Source organism: Carya illinoinensis, chromosome 5 (genome assembly GCF_018687715.1).
Source record: "Carya illinoinensis cultivar Pawnee chromosome 5, C.illinoinensisPawnee_v1, whole genome shotgun sequence".
Taxonomy (NCBI): Eukaryota; Viridiplantae; Streptophyta; class Magnoliopsida; order Fagales; family Juglandaceae; genus Carya; species Carya illinoinensis.
Window position 1 is genome coordinate 35,056,300 of NC_056756.1, and position 11,732 is coordinate 35,068,031.

General features: G+C 33.7%; 1 protein-coding gene across 1 annotated transcript; it reads left to right on the forward strand.

Annotated features, from left to right (window-relative positions):
* Nucleotides 1–2,531: 2,531 nt before the first annotated feature.
* On the forward strand, nt 2,532–6,051 carry LOC122311497 ((-)-germacrene D synthase-like). The gene is made up of 7 exons (XM_043126072.1): nt 2,532–2,732; nt 2,844–3,117; nt 3,577–3,952; nt 4,079–4,303; nt 4,436–4,574; nt 4,681–4,926; nt 5,594–6,051. The coding sequence occupies exons 1-7, from the start codon at nt 2,601–2,603 to the stop codon at nt 5,885–5,887; spliced, it is 1,686 nt and encodes a 561-aa protein (XP_042982006.1). The 5' UTR covers nt 2,532–2,600; the 3' UTR covers nt 5,888–6,051.
* Nucleotides 6,052–11,732: the final 5,681 nt, after the last annotated feature.

An 11,732-nucleotide genomic window follows, 5' to 3' on the forward strand; every position in this document is an offset into this window, starting at 1 on the left:
ATGGAAAGTATAAATGATAATGGAAAGCAAGAAAAATTATGGACTAGAATGCATAGTAATCAATAGTTGGTAGAATTCAAGCATAAATTTATGCTTTTAATCAGTTAAAATCATAACTTTGATTTATCCTTATTAACTTTTTTTCTATTTAAAACCTATAATAATGTCATGATGAATTTAAAATACATTGGTTTTAAATAGCTAAAATGTGCAATATTTCAGCTCAATCACACCCCCCAACTAGCTTTTTGCTAATCCTTGAGCAAAATAGTGAAATTAATTGAGATGAATATTGCATAAAGCTCGAAATTCAAACGAAAACAATCAAACATAATTCTAAATTCTCACAAAATAATTGATTCGTGACTACTCAACACCATGAGTTGTATCCACAAGGAAAGTCTCAGTAATTGTTCACATAGAATTGGGGCAAATGTCTTAGAACTCAGATATGTGTGTGTGGCTAAACCTCTGTATGTTCCTCACTAATAAACATGATTTATCATAGGATTTTTCAACCTTAAGATTAATCATTATTGATTCTAACTACCTCAAAGCCTAAGGGACTAGCAGTTTTCACGCCAACTCTGTTTAAAGGTTGATCATTCAACCCCCAAAGTTTTGGGTAACTGTTTCTAGCCCTTTATTTAGGAAAACTTACACGATCTTTTTCTTTTCTTTTCTTTCTTTCTTTCTTTTTTTTTTTTTTTTTTTTTTTTTTTTTTTTTATATGAGGCTCGGTAGTCCTGCAGTTTACTTCTCCTGTTTTAAATCAATGAACATTAATGAGGAACACTACAAGTGTAAGCATGTGCAAAATGTTCTTTCAAAACTTGCCCTTCATTCTATATAAATCATACTAATTCTCATTTTTGTAAATTTCGCATCCCGGTATTTCAAGTCAGTCCTCAACAAAATATGAGGCATCATAAGTCATGTTCTATGCTTAAGATTGAAAATAAATCTTCACAAAATAATTCCCCTCAACTATTCCACCAAGATACACAAATCTAACAAACATGCCAGAAGTGTGTGTTAATCGTTTATGTTTCAATGCATTTCACAAAAATTTTTTTTTGATCTTTTAAACGACGAGCTATGAGAATTAGCAAAACTCTATCCAATGAACAAAATACATGATTAGGTGGCGGCACACCTGGACTACTCACCTTTGAGTCTATTGGATAACACTTTCACTATTGCTAAAAGAAAATTAATTTCTTTGTACCCTATTTTCTATTATAGTCAGCCATCAAGACATATTTAAAAGAGTTATGCAGCTCATCATTTCAATTTTCATCATCTTATAATATGATATTAAATAATTAGAGGTTATTTATTATATTTCACTTATGAATTTATCATCTAATACCGCTACATCATGGGATGATGAGAAAAATAATAATAAATAGATTTTTTCTATTTAAAATTGAGGACTAGGGCCAAAATTTTAAAAGCTACTAATTTTTACTTTTTTTTTTCTTAATAATGTAATTATACACTAACCATTGTAAGTGCTTTTATTGATCTTCATTTAGTTTTTCCTTAATATTACACTCTAACAATTCTTTTCTTTTATATAAACTTATAAGGTTAATTACTTTTTATATTAATTAAACAAAAATAATATTTCAAGATGTTTCGGTTTCTTTAGAGTCATTTTATCAGTTTGGAAAATTCCTTCCTTGGAGGCCTCTTAATATTAGTTTTTAAATAATAATATCAATAATATTTCTTTGGGGATTTAAGAATTTTTATTTAAATTTCCTAACACATCAGCTGATAGGGAAGTAGAGAAAATAATTGTATACGAGTTTGAAACAACTTTGAATGGAAAAATGTGTACCAGTACTTTGTAACCCGCACGGCATGCTATAGGAATAAGCGAAAACAGCAAAGAAGATTGAAAAGAGAGGACACATGGCGGAAGCAGATGGCAAACATAAACAAATTGATATACAAGATTGATGATGAAAAGGAGGACAATGTGTTTAATATGTTTAAACACTCTAATATGTTTAATATATGAGATTTATCATGTACAGAAAAGGCCCACGAGTCATACTAGGAAATCAATACTTGATCTTATGCCAAATGCCAATTACAACATCTTGTACAGTCTGTTAGTTCTCTAATATGAGAAAAATCATATTGAAAAATAGATGTAATTGAGAAAATTTTATAAGAGGTAGAGTTAGCGGAAGAACTTAAAAAAATAAAAAAATAGACCCCAAAATCGAGCCTGACGTAAGCCAATGACTCTCATACCCTATAGAAAATTGAAATAAAATAGAATAATAGATGGAGAAGAGAGAGAGGTTGGTGGACGGAGAAATAGGAAAAAGAGGGAGAATCTCCGGAAAACATCTGATATGGGCCCTTGTTATTTTAAGAATGGGCCCTTGATATTTTAGGAGAGAGTCAAGGAATAGAAATCTCAGACGCAACGTACCGTTTTTTTTTTCCCGAAGCAACGTATCTATATAAAGTAGCTAGCCTTGCATAAGTTGTTTCATTCACGAGTACAAAACTTGATTAAGAACAAGTAGTTATAAGCCAGCTCTCTCCTCCGTTAATTATACACGAAGTTGTTCTCCAAAATGTCTAGTCTTCCAGTTTCAAGGATTCCTACTCAAACCCTGAGCCCAATTTCTGGTGTAAATCGTCCGTTGGCAACTTTCCGTCCAAGCATTTGGGGAGATCATTTCATCTCTTATGGTAGCAAGTCCATGGTACGTAATTGATTATTTGTGAAAGCCTGTGTGTGTATATATATATATTCCAATGCGTACGTATAGTCTTCAATTGTACATTATGGTCTATCATCTTTGTGCTGCATGTAGGAGATTACCTCTGAGACCTTGGAGGAAGTTCAAAGGCTGAAGGAAAAAGTGCACAACATGCTGATGGCTCCTGTCGATAACATATCACAAAAGCTGGAGCTGATTGATGCCATCCAACGGTTAGGCGTCTCTTACCATTTTGAAAGTGAGATCGATGACATAATCCAACAAATTCACAACAATGATGACAACACTGGAGACTCTCATGACGACCTCTACACTATTTCTCTCCGTTTTCGCTTACTGAGGCAGCAGGGTTATAACACTCCGAGTGGTAAGTAGTACTCATTAGACTATTCAAATAAAAGAATAAAGTGTCAAAATCTAATGGCTTGATGGCATATGGCATATGCCTCGATTTTTTAAATGAAAAATTTGAGTTCGTAACCCCACCCTTTATAAAAATAAAAAATGAAAGAATAAAGTAAAAGGCCGCAAAGGTTAATAAATTTAGTTAAAAGATGATTGAGGAATACTACAATAATTCATAAAATTTAAAAAAAAATAAAAATAAAAAACTATGGTACGCACTGACCTTACCGGTTTGATGAACATTAAAAAATGGAACTAGAGAATGCAACTTGATGGGTGCTTCATCAAAATGCTTATCCGGCACTGTATTGTTTCTTATAGAATATAAATATTGGTATTATTTTGTTTACGGAAACTTCAGCTGCACAGAGCATATATATAGTAATTGTGCTCGAAGTCATTTGTTGGGGTGATAATGCAGATGTTTTCAGCAAGTTTAAGGACAGTGAAGGTCGGAACTTCAAGGAATCAATTATTCACGATGTGCGAGGTATTTTAAGCCTGTATGAAGCTTCGCATATGAGGGTGCATGGAGAAGATATACTTGATGAAGCACTTCATTTTACTACAACGCAACTCGAGTCGATGGTGAGTAATTTAAACCCTTCTGTTGCTGCACAAGTGCGTCGTGCCTTAGAGCGGCCTCTTCGAAAATGGTTGCCAAGGTTAGAGGCGAGACACTATTTTTCTACCTACCCAGAAACTGCTTCATTTAATGAAGTTGTTCTCAACTTCGCTAAGTTGGATTTTAACATACTACAACGGCTACACCAGAAGGAAGTTTCCGAGCTCTCGAGGTAAATAAGGTCATTCAGACGTAGTATCGCACTTCAGTATATAATATATACATGTTGGTTTTAATTTTGTATATGCATTTATGGAAAAATTTGATGTCAATTTCCGTTACAATTTTTGCTTATAAGGTGGTGGAAAGAATATTTAGGGGTCCCGGAAAAGATATCATATGTCCGAGATAGAGTGGTGGAGGTGTACTTCATGTGGACTTTGGGAACGTACTTTGAACCCCAATATTCTCATGGGCGGATGATGCTTGGCAAAGTGGTTTGCTTGGTCTCAATTATTGATGATACATATGATGCCTATGGTACCTTTGAAGAGCTTAAACTCTTTACAGATGCAATTTTAAGGTTAACTTTTTGGCTATTGCATCCGATCCAGAATCAATGTCTTCAAACTTCTTTGTTTCAAGTCATCAGCACAAGAAACTTGATTGATTTTATTTTATTTTTATTTTTGGTTTTTAAATAAATAACTTTCAGGTGGGATAACTGCTGCATAGAGCAACTCCCAGAGTACATGAAATCTATCTATAAAGCAGTCTTGGATCTTACTAAGGAAATTGAGGAAGAGATGTCCAAGGAAGGAAGGATATACGCCCGTTACTATACAAAGGAAGCAGTACGACATGACGATCAATTAATCACTTTTACTGGCCTAGATCTTTTTCACTAAATTTGAATTTTTATAGTCTGATTAATGTTTTGATGGTTTTTAATGCAAGCAGTTCAAAACCGTAGCTCAAGCCTACTTTGTTGAAGCCAAATGGATGAAGGAAAAATATATACCCACGGTGGAGGAGTACATGAGTAATGCCCTAGTAAGCGGTGGTTACGGTGCAGTTACAACCTTATCTTTTCTTGGCATGCGAGATGCAACAAAGGAGGTCTTCGATTGGTCTTGCAGTAACCCTAAGATTGTTAGAGCAGCAGAAACGATATGCAGACTCATGGATGACCTTGTCTCTTCTGAGGTATACAAGATGGGACGTCCAATATCGATACAACCTATTCAAAAAAGAGGAAAAGAAAAAGCAAACTACCAATTACTTCAATCATATACTTACTTTATAGTGATAAATTTGGACACTCTCTCATTGCAGAAAATCAATTTAACTTATGATCTTCGATTATCATTTGGCTGTTCTCATTGAAAGAAGGTAGATTCATTTGGAGGCTAGAAAGTAATCTCAGTCAGAATATTCTCCATACTAGCTACCCACATTAATGCATGCATGTAGATGTTAGTTCATGAGGATATAAAATATATAATAAAATTTGCCTTTTTCATTAACTTCAACTTTTGGGACCAACAGTAATTTCACATTTTTAATGGTATCAGATCAAAAGTTCTGAATTTGATCTTAGACTCCACATTTTACCATATTAGTTAAATATTCCATATGTTGGCCAAGTGTACTTATGATGGGGGTCTGGTCCACAAGTGAGAGGGAGCATTAAGGATATAACATATAATAGGTAGATTTTATTATGTATTTTATATCCTTGATAATTCCTTTCCCTAGCTCTACATTAAGTAGGGAATGGGCCGACATCAATTTGGCAGTCCCATAAACAAATCTTAATTTTGTCATTGATGTTGGAAATTAAATCACTAAATGTTTCTATTTTTTGTTGCAGTTTGAGCAAAAGAGAGGACATGTTGTCTCTGCCATCGACTGCTATATCAAGCAGCACAATGTCACAAGGCATGAGGTAGAAGAAGAATTTAAGAAGCAGATCGAGGATGCATGGAAAGAAATTAACAGCGAGTTCCTTAAACCTACTCAGGTGCCAAAGCATTTCCTAGAGCGAGTTCTCAATCTCTCACGTGTAATGGATGTTATTTACAAGGATGATGATGGATACACAAAGGTTACACAAGTGCTAATAGACGGTGTCACTTCATTGCTTGTTGATCCAGTGCAGATATGAGTATGTTTTAGCAAGAAATACTCATTTTCATATAAAATAAGTGGTAATAATTGCCCAGTTTTATGACGGCCTATTATATTGATGTGAAATAATGATCAATATCTTAGTTAGCAACGCTATTGAATGTATCACTTTTGATGAATAAAAGCTATTCTTTATAGATATAATATCTATGTGTTTACTTTATCCATTTGCAACATACAACAATGGAATTTCAACGACAGTATCAAGACAAGAAGTAAAATTTGAATTCATAAAGAATGTAGAACTATCATTGCTTGAAAGTATTTGCAGTGGTTTTTATCGCCACAAATAGTCCTAAAATGCTGCAAATATGCGTTATCTAAGGCAGTGATTGTTCTCTTCGTCACAATTGAATTTTTTTCCAATGCATAGAAATCACTTAAATAGGTCAATTGCACTGATTATTAACATCACTGCAATGACCTCAATAGCATGTCTAAGTTGTTTCCGTCGAGCACAAATCGTTGCAATAGCTATTTTGGTACATTTTTTTTTCCTTCGCCCATAGACATTACATTTTTGGTACCTTTAATTTTCACACTTCATCTAAAATATAATGTTTATCCTATTAATACATAATTTATCTTATTTCTGGTCAGTCACTAAATAATTTTTCATAATTATTTAGTGACTCACCTGAAATAATCGAATAAATCATGTTTTAACAAAACAAACTACACTAAATTAAGTCATGTAAAATAATATTGTTTCATTATTCATTGTGGAACACTTTTCAGTCATAATATTATATGTTAATTTCCAATCCTTTTTCACTTACATGAAACAAGCACATAAATTGACTTCTTTCATATCCATTGCTATATAAAATGAAAATGGAATCAATTTAAAACATAAGTCAAAAAAAAACCCCAACCTATTTGTAATTTTCGCTCAAGAAAGGACAATAACAAAACCAACACTACAACGACCACAAATAACAGTAGAAAAAATTGAGGAAAATATGCAAACCATGCACTTCACACTAAAAATGCAGAGCATACCAGGAAGAAAAATTAGAGGCCAAAAATATGGGAGACCCAATTCAAGCAACCCGTAAGACCAACCCACCTGAGAAAGTGAAAAAATCGCTGTAAAAAACTTGATTAGAAATCATTTTAAGTATTCTGATGAAGGGGGTGAAATATTCGAATGAGTTGGAAGCCATACCTAAGGTGACGAAAGACCTTCAAGAGTCTAAAATGCACAAATTAACCTCTGATGCTGTAATTTCTTTTAAAAAACCCAACAGACCATTGGGTCTCAAATCACAGGGCACAGTAAGGTGAGGAGACACGACCGTAGCTTCTGTTTGCCTGAAAATGGGGTGGAGGAGAAGCAAATGGGCCGGTGAAAATAAATGGAGATGAAATCATTAGGGGTTGGGTGGAGATGACCAGGTAATCGAGACTGGGTACGATGGGAATGGGGAAGAACAAAGAGAAGTGGGGAGGCAAATTAGAACTGGGGAGGGGGGGGGGGGGGGGGGGGAATAATAGACTCCAATTGATTTTGGTGCACAAGACCTAATCTCGGTGATTCTTTGAGTGTTCCAACTAGTTTTTAATTTTCCTGACGAAAACTTTTGCTGCAAAAGTCCAATTAATTGCATAAAATGCAAAATAGGGGACCACCCACTTTAAATTGATCATCGGCTTAAAAAAACACTGCAGCAATTTTAAGATCGCCACAAATAGTGACAACTGCGGTGAATTTTTTTTTTCCTAGCAAAACAAAACTCGCTGTAATTGGATGTCTTTTCTTGCAGTAATAGACTTGTTTTAGTAAGAAATAGTCAGTGCAAGAAATAACTGAACTTAAATAAACAGTTTTCTTATAATGTGTTATGATTGATATTCAAAATAAAGAAAATTTCATCATGGTAAATTAGTTTTAGAATGACTAGTTTCATCATGATAAACAAAAAGATCTTTCTGTTCAACGATAATTTAGGCAAAAATCACCATCAAATGCATATCCTGATGAATTAACCAAACAATCAAATAATATCATCTACCTTCCTTTTTCATCCTTTTTGCACTATTTTTTTTAGTTTATAAATATTGTATTGTTATCTTAAGAAAAATACTTAGGCTAGATTTGGATATAAAGATGATTTTAACTTATCTCAACTCATTTCATGATTTTAACCTATCTCAATTCATTTAATCTCATAATTACAACTTTTTCAAATTTTCATATAAAATAGAATAAACAATTCAACTTTTTCATCTCAAAACAATAATAATATTTTTATTCAACTTTTAACTTTCATCTAAAATTATCTCATCCCATCTTACTATCCAAACTTCACCTTATAGTTTTATTGTTCTTTATTCTTCCTAGCTAGAGACCTTGAGAAGTGAGAACCACACAACCATTGTAACACCCTGCCTAAAAAACTCCTAAGGCCTTGAACTTAGTAGCCTTAATCCTAGTTAATTAGAAGTTGGGCTATATTTTGGAATAAAAACATTTTTGGATTTTTGAGTGGGCAAGAGGACCATGTACTTTGGGTTTAGTTAGAATTATTAGGATTCTATTGCAATTTTGATTTTGAGGAAAATGAAACTTTTGGAGCTGGATTGGTTTAGTAATTTTATTTTGGAGATTTTAGTGCTTAATTAATTTTGAGAAAATGTGCCAAGAGGCCAATGTTAGTATGACAAATGGCATATTGGAAATTTAACCACCTTATTGGGCTAAGTAATTTGTTCATATATATATATATTGGATTTAGGATGGCCCAAGAGATTGGTTTATCAAGGGCCCAAGCTTTTTGGGTATAAAGGCTTGGTAGAGACACTAAGGCCTTAGGCCTAACTTGATGGACATAAGACTTTAGGGCTCTAATTCAATAAGAATGAGATGGGCTAAGGATAAAATGTTAAAAAGTCTTAGGCCCAACTTAGGAAATATAAAGTTTTAAGCCTTTCTTGGAAGACACTATATAAAAGGCACATTGTAAAGGACATAACACCACTGGGTCTAATTTAGTAAGAGTGAATGCCTTTGGCCCAATTTGGAAGGCATAAGATTTTGGGTCTCACCTATTGGACACAAGACTATGGGCCTAACTTATTAGATCCAAGATATTAGGCTCAACTTACTAAGCAAGAGGCCATTGAGCCTAACTTAGTAAGATTCAAGACTTTGACCCGATTGAGGAAAGACCCAAAGTTTAGGACCCAACCTAGTAGGCCTTTGAGGCCATAGATAGGCTCCATAGATCTGGACATAAGGTCTATATAAAACTCACACCCAAAGCCCATAAACCATCGACTCACACTTATGGCCTTTTTAAGCCCAACAAGGCCCAAAGCCTTGTTTTGTTTATTTTCACTCTTCTATTTGAAGCCCAATACACCATACCATTGGTTTCCTCAAGTTTATATTATACCCTAAGGCCACATTTGGGTATCGAGAGTACCTCAAGTACTCTCAGAATGCTCCACTACTGTTCATTACTTTATTATTACTTTTCACCTGTTTTTTCACTATTATTCATAGCATACCTCAACATAACTAAACACCCAAACCTAGCCTAAGTGATTCTTCGAACTAAAATTAAGTTTTAAACTTGGGTTAAAAGCATTAATCGACTTATCCATTATTAGTAATCTTTAAACCATATTTTGAGTTTAATTTCCTTTCTTAATCTTTTTAGCTTTTTTGATATGAAATTTTCTTGTTTTATTATTCAATTGCATCATTATTAGGTCATATTAGAACTGAAGATAAACCTTTACACATGTCATTAAGAGTAATGACATATCGAAACCCCAAACTACACCAATCGATACACGTGTGTCCTCGTGTGCAATGGACTGAACTACCTCAAACCCAATCTTTTTGTGCCTTTTTCTCAAGGGCACTATGGTCTTTAAACACCTCATAAGACTCCTTTAGAACCAGACCAAGCCTTGGCAAAATTGGTTTCAAGAACCAAACTGATTGCACCCTAAGCAATAGTTGGATGGAAACCGAGTACCCTTGGCTCTACAAAGATTTTTCTGCACCAAATCAGCCACCCTCCCCATGCCACCACTCATGCCTCTTTACCCACCTAAAAAAAGCACTCAATCAAAATCTGGACAGTTTTGAAAGAAACCCAAAACCTTTGGCTATGGCTTGCTTGTCTTCTGAATTTTTGTTTCAAAAATATGAATCAAGTAACCCCTGCACCTATGTACTTCTTCTAGCTCTTGGACATGATAAAATGATGACACTTTAGGTTACTATTCAGGTGACCAAGCCATGACAAATCTGGAAAATGCAATCAACACTTCACCTCCCACCTCCACCACTCACATTCACTTCCTTGGAGCCAAAACCATTGTCCCCTCCCATCTTGGAGCGTATAAATACCTCCCTTACTTCCTCATTTCTCCATGCCTCTCCTCCAAGCCTTTTCATGAGTCTTGAAACCGATTGAAGTTCTTAAGAGTTCGAGTGAAGTTCTTTTGAGAGCTTTAAGGGCCATGAAAATTGTAATTTTTCTTGCCTTAGATCTTAGTTTTCATGTCAAGTCTTGCTTTTAGGTGTTGAAGTGAAATTTGATTGAGTTTAGAAAAGATTACCATGCTTAATTCGAAACCGGGTTCATTAAGGATGGATTAAATTTTTAAATTGTTTTAAGTGAAAATTTTAGCTATGACATGTTTTAGCATATTTTGATATGATTTTTTATTATCTTAGAATGATCATTGAAGGTTTGATTTTGAAATTAGAAGCATGCCATGATAGGTTGTTGATCATCAAGCATGCACGGTTTTGATTAAATCATTCTTATTTTATGAAGTTTTGATTTATTTCACCTAGTTTGATCAATGAGCATTTAGAAGACCTTATGATTAGGATAAAAATGAAAATACATGTTTTCGGTGAATTCTGAAATCATGCCTTTTTGATTTAGGCTAAGTGCATCATGTTTGATTAAATGATGATTAATGAAGCTTAAGGTTTTTAGCCATGATTAAGCATTGGGATTAGCTTGATCACCTAAGATTTTGCCTTTATCATGTCATTAGGGACTAGAGTGATTATTTATGATATAAGAAAATTGTATATGCATGCATTCGTAGGGATCAATAGTTGAAAGTACACTTAGCATCAACTAGAGTGTATGCCACAGGTTGTGTATGTTTGAGCTAATTCTATTTTGAATTTTAAAATTCTAATGTATAGATGGTTTTAGAATATGAAAAATATGATGTCCAAGAAATTTGGTTAAATTTGAGATTTGTTTGCAAATAGTGAAAAATTAAGGCTTTAGTGGTAATTTTTGAGAGTTTAGAGGTATTTTTGTAAATACTCATTTTTTAAAATCTTTTGATTATGAACATCTTCCATAATAGTGCAAATCTTAACTTAGTATGAACTTGATTTCAGTCACTACAATATTTCCAAACTCGGAAAGTTTATAGGTTAGCCTCTAACTTACTCTTAGATAATTTATTTTTTGATCTTGTATAAACGCCACATTCATATTATAAATGTCATTTTGAGCTTGAAACATCATATGATACATCATTGAGCATTTTATTACATTTTACAAGAAATGTGAAATTCTCACCATTTTAGCATATTGCATCTATAAATGTCATTTTCGCATGAAAACTTGCTACATATGCATATGTCATGGAATACATTTTTTAAATATAGTATGAAAATAATTTTTTCACGACCCCAAAGGTTAGGATGGAGAATTATCCTAGTGAATCTCCTCTGTCCACTCTAGAGTGTTTAATAATAGAGTTGTAACCCCAATGTTGACGAAGAACAGTCTACGGGTTTCAAATGGGCTCTTTTTAAAGAACGTTTG